This window comes from Pongo pygmaeus, chromosome 14, assembly GCF_028885625.2.
Source record: "Pongo pygmaeus isolate AG05252 chromosome 14, NHGRI_mPonPyg2-v2.0_pri, whole genome shotgun sequence".
Lineage (NCBI taxonomy): Eukaryota > Metazoa > Chordata > Mammalia > Primates > Hominidae > Pongo > Pongo pygmaeus.
In genome coordinates, this window is record NC_072387.2 from 27,397,817 (window position 1) to 27,415,600 (window position 17,784).

Below are 17,784 nucleotides of genomic sequence, written 5' to 3' on the forward strand. Positions count from 1 at the left end.
TACAAAATACAAAAAAAAATTAGCCAGGTGTGGCAGCGTGCACCGGTAGTCCCAGCTACTCGGGAGGCTGAGGCAGGAGAATTGCTTGAACCTGGGAGGTGGAGATTGCAGTGAGCAGAGATTGCACCACTGCACTCCAGCCTGGGCAACAGAGCAAGACTCCATCTCAAAAAAAAAAAAAAAAAAAAAGAAAGAAAGAAAAAGAAAATCACTTGGCTCTAGATGGAGGAGGGTTTCATCACTTTGAGCTAATAACTTGACTTCTCTTAACCTCAGCTTCCTTACCTGTAAGATAGGTGTTGTGAAGATGAGAAAAGGTTTGTAAGATGAGAAACAGATTTTGTTTTTGTTTTCAGATGGAGTCTTGCTCTGTCGCCCAGGCTGAAGTGCAGTGGCACGATCTCTGCCCACTGCAAACTCTGCCTCCTGGGTTCAAGTGATTATCTTGCCTCAGCCTCCTGAGTAGCTGGGATTACAGGCCCCTGCCACCACACCCAGTTGATTTTGGTATTTTTAGTAGAGATGGGGTTTCGCCATGTTAGCCTGGCTGGTCTCAAACTCTTAACCTCAGGTGATCTGCCCACCTCGGCCTCCCAAAGTGCTGGGATTACAGGCATGAGCCACTGTGTCCAGCTGAGAAACAGATTGGATGGGAATTTTTCTTCTATCTCCTCCTCCCATCCTTATCTGAACTTCTCTCTGACCCCTGCTAACTCCTAGAGAGAATCAAAGATCTGTTCCAACTCTTGATTAAAACTCCAGGTTCTGCTGACTTGGTCTGCTCTGGTGGCAAAGAGGCTATTGTAAGCGTTATTAGAAGTATGTTTTTCCCTTCGCTTCCGCTCCGCGTTCCCACAATGCAGTGCGGCTGAGCGCCTCGGAGCCCGCGGGGACGCTGCGGGGGGACCCGTGCTGAGGCGGCGGCGGCGGCGGCGGCGACTTGGGATGCGGCGGGCCCGCGGCGTCTGGCGGTGCGGATGTCGGGCTGGGCGGACGAGCGCGGCGGCCAGGGCGACGGGCGCATCTACGTGGGGAACCTTCCGACCGACGTGCGCGAGAAGGACTTGGAGGACCTGTTCTACAAGTACGGCCGCATCCGCGAGATGGAGCTCAAGAACCGGCACGGCCTCGTGCCCTTCGCCTTCGTGCGCTTCGAGGACCCCCGAGATGCAGAGGATGCTATTTATGGAAGAAATGGTTATGATTATGGCCAGTGTCGGCTTCGTGTGGAGTTCCCCAGGACTTACGGAGGTCGGGGTGGGTGGCCCCGTGGTGGGAGGAATGGGCCTCCTACAAGAAGATCTGATTTCCGAGTTCTTGTTTCAGAAAACTATTAGGAAATGGCTGCAGTCCTGAGCTGTGAGCGGTAAACACAGCCTTTGCGAGCAGGAGCACATTTCCCTTTCATGACATCAGGACTTCCTCCGTCAGGCAGCTGGCAGGACCTGAAGGATCACATGCGAGAAGCTGGGGATGTCTGTTATGCTGATGTGCGGAAGGATGGAGTGGGGGTGGTTGAGTATCTCAGAAAAGAAGACATGGAATATGCCCTGTGTAAACTGGATGACACCAAATTCCACTCTCATGAGGGTGAAACTTCCTACATCCGAGTTTATCCTGAGAGAAGCACCAGCTATGGCTACTCACGGTCTCGGTCTGGGTCAAGGGGCCGTGACTCTCCATACCAAAGCAGGGGTTCCCCACACTACTTCTCTCCTTTCAGGCCCTACTGAGACAGGTGATGGGAATTTTTTCTTTATTTTTTAGGTTAACTGAGCTGCTTTGTGCTCAGAATCTACATTCCAGATTGAGGATTTAGTGTCTTAGGAAATTTTTTTAATTTTTTTTTTTTTAAAGAAGAAAAAAAAACTACATAATTTCTACCAGGGCCATATTAGCAGTGAAACATTTTAAACTGCAGAAATTGTGGTTTTGGTTCAGAAACAAGTTGTATATTTTTCACCGCTGATTATGGGAAAAAAATCAGTTCTGTCTTTGTGGGTTGCTCTACTATGGAGATCAACAGTTACTGTGACTGAGTCGGCCCATTCTGTTTAGAAATATATTTTAAACGTTTAGTAATTGAAAAAAAAAAAAAGAAGTATGTTTTTATTTTTATTTATTTTTTGAGACAGAGTCTTACTCTGTAGCCCAGGCAGGAGTACAGTGGAATGATCTCAACTCACTGCAACCTCTGCCTCCCGGGTTCAAGTGATTCTCATGCCTCAGTCTCCTGAGTAGCTGGGACTAGAGGTGCGCGCCACCATGCCCGGCTAATTTTTTTGTATTTTTAGTAGAGACAGGGTTTCAGCATGTTAGCCAGGCTGGTCTTGAACTCCTGATCCATCCTCCTCCGCCTCCCAAAGTTTTGGGATTACAGGCATGAGCCACCGCGCCCGGCCTACTTGAAGTATGTTTTTTTAGATCTTCAGCTATATCTTCTTACTACGGATTAGAACTTGGCATAAAATCAAAGCTGAATTAATATGATGATATAATCAATTTTTAGGCCTGAACATGCCCCAGGTATCATCTCATCCAACCCTCTCATTTAGAGCTGGGGAAACTGGCTGGGCATGGTAGCTCATACCTATAATCCCAGCACTTTGAGAGGCCAAGGCAGGAGGCTAGCTTGAGCCCAGGAGTTTGAGACCACCCTGGCAGCATAGAGAGAGCCCATCTCTACAAAAGACATAAATAAAGGGGAAACTGAGGCTCAGGGAGAGTAAGTGACTTATTCCCAAAACTGCCCCCTTCTGGTGTGGGTGATGAGGAGGTGAAATGAGGCTTCAGTGGGAAATGTGTTGAAAATCTTTCCTTTCTCCCTTCAACTTGCATATTCTGCTTGCTCCTACCCAGATGGAAATGATATTTATAAAATATTGGTGTGTCTGTTGGTAGAGTCTGTGCCTGTTTACAGAACTGTCTTCTCTGAACCAAATGAAAGGAACTAAAATATCTATTATGCATTTTGGACTAAAAATATTATCTTATTCTGTTTGGAGATATTCTGAACATAGTTGTTTATTTAATTACAGGTTTGGCCCATTTTCCATCTATGGGCCTGACTTAAATATATTTTTAAAAATTTAAACCTATAATAATATTTACTAGCAGGCCTTAATTTTAAACTGAACCCTCGGGAGCTATTTTTCCTTTCAAATTTTTATTCTTCTTCAAAACGTGATGCCATCGGGTTCCTGAGGTCATGGAGCAGTGGGGCCAGGTCTTGCTGTTGGAGGAATCTTTGTTGCTCAAGGAGAAAAGTAAAAGGACAAGCAGAGGCGTTGGGTCAGGAGACCCTGGGCTGGAATCCTGGTCCACCCCTTCCCAGTTCTGTGACCTTGGATGAGTTACCGAACTCCTGACCTCAAGTGATCTGCCCACCTCAGCCTCCCAAAGTGCTGGGATTACAGGCATGAGGATGAATGGCTTTTCTAAGGCTTTTCTATGGACTGCCAACCAATATTACTGTGAGTCTACTCTGCCGGGCTCCATGCTAGGTTTTGGGCAAGGCAGAGCCACGAGGTATTGTTTAAAAGGAGGAGACAGGGAAGTAGTGTGTGCGCCAAGTGCTTTATAACTATTGTGTTGAGAGATAAAGCAGGTGAATTACTATACCTGCTACAACATGGATGAACTTTGAAAATATGATAGGCTGGGTACGATGGCTCCCACCTGTAATCCAGCACTTTGGGAGGCCAAGGCAGGATTATCACTTGAGCCCAGAAATTTGAGACCAGCCTGGGCAACATAGCGAGACCCTGGCATAGTAGCGTATGCCTGTAGTTCCAGCTACTTGGGAGGCTGAGGTGGGAGGATCACTTGAGCTCAGGAGGTCCAGGCTGCAGTGAGCCGTGATCATGCCACTGCATTCCAGGCTGGGTGACAGAGTGAGACCCTGCCTCAACAAAAAAGGCCAGGCACAGTGTCTCATGCCTGTAATCCCAGCACTTTGAGAGGCTTAGGCTGGTGAATCACTTGAGGTCAGGAGTTCGAGATCAGCCTCGCCAACATGGTGAAACCCCGTCTCTACTAGAAATATGAAATTAGCCGGTTGTGGTGGCAGGTGCCTGTAATCCCAGCTATTCGGGAGGTTTAGGCAGGAGAATTGCTTGAACCTGGAAGACAGAGAAGTTGCAATGAGTGGAGATCATGCCACTGCCCTCCAGCCTGGGCGACTGAGAGAGACTCTTTCAAAAAAAAAAAAAAGAAAAGCAAAAAGAAAGAAAGAAGAAATACAGCATTGAGTGAACAGAGCCAGACATAAGAGGTCACATATATAGGCTTTCTGTTGCTCTGTTAGGAATACAAAAAAGAGGTCACGTATATTGTACGACTTTGTTTATATGAATTGTCCAGAATAGGCAAATCCACAGAAATAGAAAGTAGACTAGTGGTTGCTGGGAATGCAGAAGAGTGGGAATGGGGTTCTGCATTCCCAGAATGCAGTGGTTCTGCTGCCAGAACCTCAGCGCAGCCTCATCCTCCTGCCCCTGGGGACATTTGCTGGAATCCTCTGCTGCTCTGATTCTGCCAGGCCCTGCCTGCAGGGGGTTCATACCACCCTCAAGGAACCTGGGCCCCTGGGCACCTACGCACAGGCCTGGGGGAAGGACCCTCCACAGGGCCCGTGTGTGGGAGCCTCTCCTGTAGGTCCTCTCTCCTGGCCTCTTGCCCTGTTCTGGTTTCTGGGACACAAATTCAAACCCCTGCCCACACTCATCACTACTTCCTTTCCTGCCCATGTTTTAAATGTCATCATGCAATAAAATATACATAATATAAAGGGTGCCATCTTAGCCATTTTTAAGGACACAGTTCCACGGTATTAAGCACGTGCATGCTGTTGTGCAGCCATCACCACCACTCAGCTCCAGGACTTTTTCACTGTCCCAAACTGAAACCCCGAACCCGTTAACACTAACGCCCCATTCCTCCCTTCCTCTAGTCCCTGGCAACCACCATGTCACTCCCTGTCTGTGAATTTCACAATTGTAGGTGCACATGTGAGTGGAATCACAGAGAATTTGTCTGTTTGTGCCTGGCTCGTTTCACTGAGCATGATGTTCTCAAGGGTCATCCATGTGGCAGCATGTGGCAGAATTCCCTTCCTCTTTCTTTCTTTCTTTCTTTATTTTATTTTATTTTTTTGAGACACAGTCTCACACTGTTGCCCAGGCTGGAGTGCAGGGGCACAATCTCGGCTCACTGCAAACTCCGCCTCCCAGGTTCATGCCATTCTCTTGCCTCAGCCTCCTGAGTAGCTGGAACTACAGGTGCCCGCCACCATGCCCGGCTAATTTTTTATATTTTTAGTAGAGACAGGGTTTCACCATGTTAGCCAGGATGATCTCGATCTCCTGACCTCGTGATCCACCTGCCTCTGCCTCCCAAAATGCTGGGATTACAGGCGTGAGCCACCGCGCCCGGCCTCCCTTCCTCTTTAAGGCTGAATCATACTCCATTGTCTGGATAGACCACATTTTGTTTATTCTTCATCCTTCAATGGACATATGGGTTGCTTCCATCTTTAGGCTATTGTGAGTAATGCTGCCAGGCACATAGGTGTACAAATATCTGTTTGAGCCCCTGCTTTCAATTCTTTGGTTGTATACGCAGAGGTGGGATTGCTGGATCATATGATAATTCTATGTTTATTTTTTTGAGAAAACTCAATACTGTTTTCCACAGTGGTTGCACCATTTTACATTCCCACTGACTGTGCATGAGGGTTCCAGTTTCTCCATGTCTTCAGTACTTGCTATTTTCTGTTTATTTTTAGCTATGGCCATTCTAATGGGTGTGAGGTGGGATCTCATTGTAGTTTTGATTTGCATTTTCTTAATGATTATCGGGTTAAGCCCCTTTTCATGTGTTTGATGGCTATCTGTCTCCATTGAAGAATGTCTGCTCAAGTCCTCTCTGCTTTTTAATTGGGACGTTTGTGCTTTCATTGTTGACTTCTTGGAGTTGCTGCCTATTTTAAAGCTCTTTGTGGTAGGCATCCTCATGAATAAGCCCTAACAACCCCCAGCCACTCACCTTTGAGAGTCCTTTTGGAGTCTGACCTCTGCAGCCACATCTCCTTAATCGTGGTCATCTCAACTGCTCTTGTTGCAACCTTCTCTGGGTCTCTCCTCTTCGTTTGCAGCAGGAGTAAGAAGCGCATGGTGTTTTCCGGTGCGGGCTCCCAGTGGTTCCCTTTGTGCAGGACAAGTGATGTGCTATTCCTGGGACCTCCCCTCCTGCTGGGGTTCCAGCAGCATCCTGGGTCAATGACCTCTGCAAACCTTCCACAGAATTCCTCTAACGCCTCTTCCTGGGTCAGAGCAGAGAGCTCAGTGCAAAACATTTCATAATTACCACTTCAAAGATTCTGCATCACACGCACTTCAGCGATGTTCCAGGGGCAGAGAAAGGAAGCGTGCACTGGAGGTGTTACCTCGCTTCATTACTGCCATCATAAATGTTGAGTACTTACCTGACAGGTCGCACAGTGTTCGGTGCTGGAGTGCATGTGAATGTGTACGATGCGCTGCCCACCGGGCCAAACCCTCTTTCCCAAGGCCTTCCTTGAGTGACTTCAGCTCGTTTCTGGAATGTTTCAGTGATGCCACTTTCCAGCTCCAGGGAGACTTTCTGGAGAGTCAAAGCAACAAAAGGCAGAGAAAGCAAGAGAGAAAGTAGAAGGAGGGGAGGAAGAAATGGAAGAGCAACAGACTGCCTTTTCACTCTCAGACTTCCTCCTCTCTCCCACTCAGAGCCCCACACTCGTTTGCTTACAAGTTGCCTGCTCAGCTGCCCTGGGACTTGCTTTTCACTTGGATCTGAATTCAGTGGCTCCAGACTCCACTCGGGCAGAGGGAAGCCCGGGAGAGCCCAAATGCTTAGGCTCTGACTTTCGAGGAAGTGATTTCCCCTAACATTGGGACATCTGATGCATTCGTAGGTTAGCTCCTCATCTGAGAGCAGCTGCCTCTCGGGGGAAGACATCTGTCCTTCAGAGCTAGCCTGGGGAGGGGGAGGAGGGAAGGTGGAAGGAGGGGAGGGGAGGGTAAGGAGAGAGCAGGGAGGGCAAGGACAGAACACAGGTGGGAGGAACAAGGTGGAGGAGAGTAGGGAGACACTTGACACCATTTGGAGAGCAGCTACAGTGTCTCGCACACAGACACATCTAAAGACTGAAAGGCTGGCCCCAAGAGATCTTGTGAAATGAGGGGGTTTCTTCTTGGATTGCTGCCCACTCCTACCCCCATGTCATCTGTGGAAAATAAGGCTCAACATGTCGCCTTTGGGACTCTACAAGTTTCTTAAAAGTGCCGGAGCCACCAGGTCGTCAAGCAGGGGATGTTGCATGGGGGGCCTGACCCTCCAGTCCACTATCCAAGGAGAGCTACTCAGTTTATATCTGTTCAATGTGTTTAAAAAAGACGTTCTGGGGCTGGGCTCGGTGGCTTATGCCTGTAATCCCAGCACTTTGCAAGGCCAAGATGGGCAGATCACGAGGTCAGGAGTTCGAGACCAGCCTGGCCAACATGGTGAAACCCCATCTCTACTAAAGATTAAAAAAATTAGCCAGGCGTGGTGGTGGCAGGTGCATGTAATCCCAGCTACTCAGGAGGCTGAGGCAGGAGAATTACTTGAACCCGGGAGGCGGAGGTTGCAGTGAGCCGAGACTGCACCATCGCACTCCAGCCTGGGCAACAGAGTGAGACTCGGTCTCAAAAAATAAATAAATAAATAAATAAATAAATATGTAAATGCTTTAACATAAATACATAGATGACTGGCCTGGACCCCACCCCCACCCCCCACCAAAGACCCCTCTACCTCAGACATCGCCTGGTCTTCACCCTGCCCGAGGCAGACGGTGACAGATGTCCACTCTGTTAGCCACAAGGAACTGGCCAGGTCAAGCTGGTGCAGAAGGAAGGGAGTTGGATCAAGTCCATGTTCCTCACACCAAGAACTGTTGCCCCTGGGAGCTGGGAGAAGTTGGAATTGATTGGAATGCCCGTGGTGGCCTGGCTGGGCCCAGGGATGCTGAAATTCATTAAAAGGGGAACTTCTGGGGCCTGTTGTCAGTCAAAGGGGGTGAAAAAGGGCAGATGTTAATTTCACATAGAAACTTTCTAGAAAATGAAATTGATTTTTCTAGAAATGAAAATAGAAATGTTTCATAGGCCAGGCACAGTGGCTCCCACCTGAAATCTCAGCACTCTGGGGGGCTGAGGCAGGAGGATCACTTGAGCCCAAGAGTTTGAGACCAGCCTAGGCAACATAGGGAGACCCCATTTCTACAAAAAAAGTTTAAAAAATTAGCAGGGCATCTGTAATCCCAGCACTTTGGGAGGCCGAGGCAAGAGGATCACGAGGTCAGGAGCTTGAGACCAGCCTGGCCAGCATGGTGAAACCCCATATCTACTAAAAATACAAAAAAAAAAAAAAAAAAAAAAATTAACTGGGCAGGGTGGCACAAGCCTGTAATCCTAGCTACTCAGGAGGCTGAGCCAGGAAAATTGCTTGAACCTGGGAGGTGGAGGTTGCAGTGAGCTGAGATTGCACCACTGCACTCCAGCCTGGGTGACAGAGCAAGACTCAGTCTCAAAAAAAAAAAAAAAAAAAAAAATAGCTGTGCGTGAGGGCATGTGCCTGTAGTTCCAGCTACTTGAGAAGCTGAGTCAGGAGAATCACTTGATCACTTGGGCCCTTGGGTTCAGGGCTGCAGTGAACCATGATCACACCACTGCACTCTAGTCTGGGCAACAGAGTGAGTCTCTCTCTCTCTCTCTCTATATATATATATATATATGTACACACACACACATATACACACATATATATACAAATATATACACACATATATATAAATTTTTAAAAAGAAATGTTTTATAAAACATAAATACTTGGTCATTTAAGCATTTTCTTATTGCTCTCAACGTCTAAATGTCTCTTGATAGAGAAGCTGACTAGAAATCTGCAGAAACTCGGGAATCTGGTGTCAGCCTCTGGATTGGTGATTCTCAACACCGGCTGCACTTCAGGACCTCCCAATGGGTTGGTCAACACTTTGTTCAAGCCCCACCCCTCTCCGCATCTGGTTTAAAGTGGCCTGGGTGGGGGTGGGTACAGGGATTTGTTAAATGCTCACCAGGTGGTTACAATGGGCAGCCCGGCTTGAGAGCCATGAAGGCAAAGTAAAAGTTGCGTTAACTTCCAGCAGCCACGCCCCTTATTTATGAAAGGAGTTGAAAACCTTTTCCACACAAAAACCTGCACATGGATGTTTAGAGACACTTTATTCATATTTGCTAAAAGTTGGAAACAACCAAGATAGCCTTCAGTAGGTGAGGGGATAAACTGGGATACATGCAGACAATGGCGTATTACTTAGCGCCAAAGAGAATTGAGCTGCAAAGCCATGAAAAGGCATGGGGGAAACTTAAATGCATACACTGAGTGAAAGAAGCCAGTCTGAGAAGGCTGCATACTGTATGATTCCACCTGTATGACATTCTGGAAAAGGTGAAACTATGAAGAGGATAAAAAGGTCAGTGGTTGCCAAGGGGGGAAGTGGGAGGAAGGGAGGAACTGGTAGGGTACAGAGGATTTGTAGGGCAGTGAGCCTACTCTGATATTATAATGATGGATGAATGTCATCATGCATTTGTCAAAACCCATAAAATGTCCAACACAGAGAGTGAACCCTAAGGTAAACCATGGACTCTGGGTGATAGAGATGTGTCAATGTTGGTTCATTGATTGAAACAAACATGCCAGTCTGGTGGGGGATGTTGATAATGAGGGGAGCCGTGCATGTGTAGGGGCGAAGGTACCTGGGATATCTCTGTACTCTGCTCAATTTTTCTGTGAATCTAGAACTGCTCAGAAAATGAAGTCTGTTTTTGAAAGAAAAAAGCTGTGGCTCTCTTCTCCTCCTCGTTGGACAAACAGCCCCATCTGCTCATGCAGTGTCAGCCTCATCCAGGATACAATGGTGAGAGTCTGAGTCAATGGATTTGGCCATATTGGATAACTGGTCACCAGGGCAGCTTTTAACTCTGGCAAAATGGACATGGTCATCATCAATGATCTCTTCATTGGCCTCAACTCCATGGTCTCCATGTTCCAGTGTATTTCATGACAAGTCCAGAGGCAGTCAAGGAAAGAGAACAGGAAGCTTGTAATCAATGGGAAGCCTATCTCCATCCTCCAAGAGCAAGATCTCGCCAACATCAAATGAGGCAACTCTGGTGCTGAATATGGTGCAGAGCCCACTGGTGTCTTCAGCACCACGGAGAAGACTGGGGCTCACTTGAAGTAGCCAAAACTGTCGTCATCTTTGCCCTTGTGCTCTTGTGCAGATCCATGTTTGTGGTGGTTGTGAACCATGAGAAGTATGAATTATCTTCTCGAGATTGTCAGCAGTGCCTCCTGCACTATCAACATTTGGCACCCTTGGCCAAGGTCATCTATGACTACAGTCCATGCCACTACTGCCACCCAGAAGACTGTTGGAGAAACTTCAGCGTGACTGCTGCGGAACATCATCCCTGTATCTACTGGTGTGGCCTAGGCTATGGGCAAGGTCAGCCCTGAGCCAGATAAGAGGCTCACAGGTATGGTCTTCTGTGTTCCCACCCATAATATGTTGGTTGTGGCTCTCATCTGCCATCTGCAGAAAGCTGCCAAATATGATGGCATGAGAAGATGCTGAAGCAGGTATCGGAGGGCCCCCTCAAGGGCATTCTGATCTACACTGAGGACCAAGTTGTCTCCTCTGACTTTAAGAGTGGCACCCGCACTCTTCTACCTTCAATGCCATGACTGGCATTACCTTCAATGGCCACTTTGTCAGCCTCCTTTCCTGGGATGAATTTGGCATCAGCAACAGGGTGGTGGACCTTATGGTCCACACGGCCTCAAAGGAGTAAGACCCCCAGACCACCAGCTCCATCAAGAGCATGAGAGGAAGAGTGAACTCCCAGCTGCTGGAGAGTCATTGCCCCACTCAGGCTCCCCAAAGTCAGTTTCCATTCCAGACTCCTGGAGGAAGGACAGGGGCTTAGGCAGCTCCAGCTTGTCATGCACCATCAATGAAGTATACCGTCCCCAGCCAAAAGAAAAAGGTCACATAACCTAACATGGGCAACAGTCCTCTCACATGATTCATGGTATTGAGTGTTTGGTTAGTAGAACAGAAGAGTGGTCCAGTTTCCAAAATTTCTAATCATGTGTATACTGATAAAGGTGAAATCATTACAGTTGGTCATTGGTTGATGTGAGGCTATGGTGTCTTTTGATGCAAGTGCTACCATAAACTTTTCCCTCTGGCCAATCCCCAAGACGAGGCTTCTCCAGAGGGACTTTTGATAAGAATAAGACTCCAAAGACATTGAGAATCTCCCAGTTCAAAGGAGCTCTCCCTAGCTCAAGGTTGCCTAGAATTCTAGCCCTCTCCTCCGAGGCTTTATGGGGCTGGTGTTCCTGGGGATGTCCGTGTCACAGTGTGAGTAGCTATGCACCTAGTGGGACTATGTTGCACCTGTTCCTGAGAGCAGGTGTGATTAGGAAACAGCAGAACGAAGGGTGGCATGCAGGCACATGGGGGTGAGAAGGCACTGGCACATCCCTCCCACCTGGGGGTGGAGCTTACTGTAGGAGAGGCATGGTCTCCAGAGGACCCCTCCCTTCCCCAGTGTGCAGGATGCTCGGTCAGTCCTGAATATTACAGCCAAACCCTAGCCAGGGCCCCTGCCACCTGAGGCAGTGGCTGAGTGTGTGGGGATGGAGTTCCCATAGCCTGCCGGCAAACTCTTTGGGATCACACACATCCTAAGAGCAAAGGAAAAGAATCCATGCCAAAATCCATGCTAGCCTATGTCCCTCTCTTCTCAAAACTGCTTCGGGAGCTTTAGTTCTTGGAGAAACCACACTTTTCGGATCCAATTTCAAGACTTTCCACATGTCCCTTGTAAATGAGGATGTGCACTTCTCAAGCCTAAAGAGTTTGTAAAAAGGCCACAGTTGGTCATTCCAGGGACAGTGTCAGAAAAGTGGGTGGTCTTCCTGGGAAGCCAAGGGGTGACACACCCCTGCAGGGGTTCATTCTATGCATGGCACATTTAAGTCAAAGGTCTCCACACACACAGTTCAAAGGAACAACCTCTGGGATATTTTGCAGACCAGCAAAGGGTTCCCATGATGTGGGCAACGCTCACTCACATCCTTGGAGGCATCAGCAGGGCCGGCTGGGATGCAGGCTGCAGCTTATGCTGGAAGTGATATTCACTCTCAGAAGGGCAACCTGGACCACTTCTCCCTTTGGAGTGTGGTGCAAAGAGCTGGATGTCCAGTCCTGAGACCTTCTGGGTACAACTCTATGGTCGTATCTTCATCTCAGAGCAAACGCAAATGCCCTGTGGTGCCTACCACCCTGGAGGGTACGAGGATCAGAAGAGGTGCTTTGGAAACACCTTGAAACTACATAGAGCTTTTTGGATATAAGCTCGATACTGCTTATCTCCCAGTGGCACTTTGGGAGGAAATGGAATCACTGTTGAACCCAATGCAACTCTCAGAGAAGTCAAGACACAGTGTAAATTGGTTGTAGAGGCCCCTCGCGCCCGTCCCACACATCACAGATGCAATCTTTCTTTAGGGTTGCATGATGCAGGTCTCCGAGATTTCCAAAACAATGAATCCTCCAAGGTCAAATATATTTTTTAATTTCTCATCAGAGTTCTTTGAGAAAGGGAACTTTGTTTTCAGGGTCTCTTTTTGCAGAGGATAATTAATACTACTGATAAAATTGCTGGCTCTGTGGGTAGACCTGTGATGCTGGGTTCACACGATCCTGCAGGCCTTTGAGTTGCTGGAAGCTGTTGCCTTCCAGAGGGAGCCCTGCACCCCAGGGCTGTGCAGGAGGAAAGAGGGAGCCCATGGAAGTGGGGTCACATTGTGAAGGGCCAGCCAACCCCACGGACGGTCCTGGCACCCCCGGAGACACACGACAATGTTCCTTATAAGTGGGCTTCTCCAGCTCAGGCAGTTGACAGTTTCAAGAAATCCGTTAGAAGAAACAGGCAGGGTTGTGATGCTGGCAAAGTTCTAGGGCTTTTTTTTTCCTTCCCTGTTTTAACTGTTAAAATTTTTCTCCGACATTGCACAAACGAATGAAATCAACAGCCTCTTATCACATCTCAAATCTGTCAGCCAATGTCTACCAGCCACTTGGAGCCAAAAGCCTCTTAGCACATGTGTGACTTGAGCTGAGAAGGGACGAGGACAGGAGCGCAGACAGCTTTGTTCTGGCACCCTCGTTCCCAAACATTTGCTCATTTAGAGCCCAGGAGGCAGCAGTGCCTCCACAGCCTCTGATCTCAGTTCGGTGGGCTTCCAGACAGGGTCCAAGCACCTCCCTGACAAGCCTTCATCTCTTTCTTCAGTCACCAACCACCACCCATGGCCGTAGGGGCCAGTGGCCAAATTCTATGCTGTCCTCCTAGCCTTTCATTCGTGCCCAGGTCTTCATGGGGTGGGAAGAGTTAGAGGTACTGCTGTGAATCCACAGTTGCCTTAAGTGGCTTGGGCTGAACCAGGTATAGAAAGAAGCCCAGCCATCAGTGGGGCACAGTCACCCTGGGACCCACCTTGGGCTGAGCACTTTCATGACTGGAAACTTTGGAGAACAAGTCCTTGAGCAGTACCTCTGGCTGGGCTGGCTCCAGGAGTTTCTGATCCTGGACAGATCCCAGGGTGCACCTCTCCAAGATATGTCTGTTCCCATGACATCTGGAGGAAAGAGACGTTAAGACTTAACGTAAGTTTCCTTAGAGTTCATTTGAGTTAATCTATCTATGTATTCCCTAGGGCAGCACATGAAAACTACCAATATTAATAAGTACCACGCATGGGGCATCTCCCATATGCCGGGCACTTTTTATACAGGCATAGCTGATTTTATTGCACTTCGCTTTATTGTGCTTTGCAGAGATTGCATTTTTTACAAACTGAAGGTTTATGGCAACATGGCATCGAGCAAGTCTACAGGTGCTCACTTCCTGTCTCTGTCACATTTTGGTAGTTGTTTGCAATATTTCAACCTTTTTCATTGTTATTATATCTGCTATACTCATCTGTAATCAGTGATCTTTGGTGTTACTACTGTAATTGTTTTTGGGCATGATAATCCACACCCATATAAGACAATGAATTAATCAATTAATGTTATGTGTGTTCTGACTGCTCCACTGAGGCTGTTCTCTCTCTCTCTCTCTCTCTCTCTCTTTAAGCCTCCTTATTCCCTAAGACAACAATATTGAAATTAGGCCAATTAATAACCCTACAATGGCCTCTAAGTATTCAAGTGAAAGAAAAGTGGTATGTCTCTCAACTTTAATCAAAAGCTAGAAATGATTAAGCTTAGTGAGGAAGGCCTGTTGAAAGCCAAGAGAGCCTGAAACCTAGCCCTCTTGTGCCAAACAGCCAGGCTGTGAATGCAAAGAAAAATTTCTTGAAAAAAATTAAAAGTGCTACTGCAGTGAACACATGAATGATAAGAAAGCGAAACAGCCTTACTGCTGATATGGAGAAAGTGTGCGTGGTGTGGATAGAAGAGCAAACCAACCACAATGTTCCCTTAAGCCAAAGCCTAATCCAGAGCAAGACCCTAACTCTTTGGTTCTATTAAGGCTGAGAGAGGTGAGGAAGCTGCAGAAGAGAAGTTGGAACCTAGTAGAGGTTGGTTCATGAGGTTTAAGGAAAGAAGCCATCTCCGTAACATCAAGTGCAAGATGAGGCGGCAAGCGCTCCAGATTTTGCTAAGATCATCGACGAAGGTCACTACACTAAACAACAGATTTTTCATGTAGATGAAAGAGCCTTCTATTGGAAGAAAATGCCGCCTAAGACTTTCATAGCTAGAAAGGACAAGTCAATGCCTGGCTTCAGAGCTTCAAAGGACAAACTGACTCTCTTGTCAGGGGCTAATGCAGCTGGTGACTTGAAGTTGAAGCCAGTCCTCATGTACCATTCAAAAATCCTAGAGCACTTAAACTTATGCTAAATCTACTCTGCCTGTGCTTTATAAATGGAACAACAAACCCTGGGTGTCAGTACATCTGCTTACATCATGACTTACTGAATATTTTAAACTCATTGTTGAGACCCTCTGCTCAGAAAAAAAAAAAGATTTTTTGAAATTGTGACTGCTCATTGAGCACCAGGTCACCCAAGAGCTCTGACAGAGATGTACAAGAAGATGAATGTTTCCATGTCTGTTAGCACAACATCCATTCTATAACCCAGGAATCAAGGAGTCATTTTGACTTTCAATTCTTATTATTTAAAAAATACATTTTGTAAGGCTATCGCTTCCACAGATAGTGATTCCTCTGATGGATCTGGACAAAAGAAATTAAAACCTTCTGAAAATAATTCACTATTCTAGGTGCCATTAAGAACATTCATGATTCATGGAAGGAGGTCAAATACCAACATTAACAGGAGTTTGGAAGAAGTTGATTCCAACCCTGGATGACTTCGAAAAGCTCAACTGAGACTTTGGTCAATTTACCGTAGGAAGTCACTGCAGATGTGGTGGAAATAGCAAGAGAACTATAATTAAAAGTGGAGCCTGAAGATGTGACTGAATTGCTGCAATCTCGTGATAAAGTTTAAATAGGTGAGAAGTTGCTTTATATGGATGGGCAAAGAAAGTGGTTTCTTGAGACGGAATCTACTCCTGGTGAAGATGCCATGAACATTGTTGAAATGACAACAAAGGATTTAGAATGTTACATCGACTCAGTTGATAAAGCAGTGGCAGGGTTTGAGAGGATGGACTCTAATTTGGAAAGAAATTCTACTGTGGGTGAAATGCTATCAAACAGCATCACATGCTACAGAGACATCTTTCGTGAAAGGAAGAGTCAATTGCCAAGGCAAACTTCATTGTTGTTTTATTTTAAGGAATTGCCACAGCCACCCCCACCTTTGGCAACCACCACCCTGATCACTTAGCAGCCATCCACAGTGAAGCCAGACCCTCCACCAGCAAAAAGATTATGACTCACTGAAGGCTCAGATGAAGTCTAAGACGTCACCACCCAGCACCTCCTTGTCCTCACCCTTAGCAGGCTGAGCCCCGAGGCTGCCTCTGAGGGAAATACAACACACTGGTGTGTCTGTGCTGCTGGCACCCCACATCAGACACACACACAGACAGCCCCATGGGAGGCACAGACCCGATGGGGAGGCCTGGTGGACAGCACAGGAGAGCTCAGCCAGCCACGTTCATTGAGCTCTTATTGCAACCCCGGCCCCATGCTACGCCCTGAAAGGGTTTGAGAAGAGACAGAGGCGGATGATCCAGACTTAGCCTCCTGAAGAATGGATGAGCAAGTGCTTACCTGTGTTTAAGGGTCCCCAGGATCTGTTTTAATTAAGGATGATAAGGCACACAGACACAAAAATGACTCTTATGAGGGAAGAAGCTTATTCTGCTCATACATCCCTAGAAATAGAAGGCCCAGCACAGCACACAGGGCCTCACAGGAGACACTGGGCCAGTCAGGAACAGAGGGAGAGGGAGGAACTGTGGGCTGGAGCCTTTTTATGGTTTCCACGGGAGGAGTAGGTGAGTGGAGCACACAGGCTTAGGATTGTCTAGTTTAATTTCAGGGCTCTGGGGCAGATGACTATCCCTAATGTCTGGCAATGGCCCTGGGGTGACTAAGGCAGGTGGATGGATAGTAGCCCTCATGTGAGAGCCTGATAGGGAAGGTGGGGCAGTCCCCCCAGAGTCAGCAAGGCCCCAGATGTCAAAGTATCATGAATGAATAGGGAAAAGTAAAGACATGGGTAATACACCCAGTGCCTGAACACTCATCAGGGCAGAGGTCTGCCCTAGGCAGTGGATGTCCAAGAAAGCACAATAATGTTCACATACTTAAAACATAAGTCATATCCAGGATAATACATTTTTGGGATGATAAACCAGAAAGAATATGCTTCTATCACAATATCCATCACCACCACCTCCCTTCATTAGTGCTGTTACCAGGTAGAGAGGGGCCTTTAGTGCCAGGGCTGTGACAGCCCCTGCATGGCTGGCCCTACCTTTGCCCACCTCTGCAACCACATCCTTGTCAGCTCCTTTTGCTGCAATCCCTCCAGCAGGCTCCTCCTGGCCCCGGGGCCTTTGCACCTGCTGTGCCCGTGCCCAGCGGGGCCCTCAGCTTACCCACCACAGCACCTGGCCTGGGAAACTCTTACTCCTGCTTCAGGTCTCAGCTTGAAATCAGGCCCGTCTTCCCTGAGTCTCACCCCGTGAACATGAGTTTCCCAGGGCTGCTCTACGTTTCTCTCACAATTACTCTCTCAGTGGTTCATGCACCACTGAAGTGTTGATCTGTCTGAGCCAGATTTCTCTGCTCTAGTCCAGAAATTAAATTTTCCTGTAGACTCTATCTCTATACATCAGGGTTCTCTAGAGAAACAGAACCAATGGGGGGGTGTGTGGGGGGAGGGGTGTATGTGTGTGTATAAATACGTTTATTACAAGAAACTGGTTCACCAATGAGAATATTTGGACACCGGGTGGGGAACATCACACTCCGGGGCCTGTCATGGGGTGAGGGGATGGGGGAGGGATAGCAATAACAGAAATACCTAATATAAATGACGAGTTCATGGGTGCAGCACACCAACACAGCACATGTATACGTATGTAACAAACCTGCACGTTGTGCACACGTAGCCTAGAACTTAAAGTATAAT

The 17,784-nt window shown here is 47.5% G+C and overlaps 1 protein-coding gene across 1 annotated transcript; it reads left to right on the top strand.

Moving 5' to 3' along the window:
• The first annotated feature begins 481 nt into the window (after positions 1-481).
• Positions 482-5,276, top strand: LOC129011394 (serine/arginine-rich splicing factor 9-like). Its single transcript, XM_063650612.1, has one exon. It carries the CDS (start codon positions 978-980, stop codon positions 1,335-1,337), a length of 360 nt encoding a protein of 119 aa, XP_063506682.1. The 5' UTR covers positions 482-977; the 3' UTR covers positions 1,338-5,276.
• Positions 5,277-17,784: the final 12,508 nt, after the last annotated feature.

Bases quoted from the DNA above. Each gene is read 5' to 3' on its own strand.
- LOC129011394 (XM_063650612.1), top strand. From the start codon at position 978: ATGTCGGGCTGGGCGGACGAGCGCGGCGGCCAGGGCGACGGGCGCATC.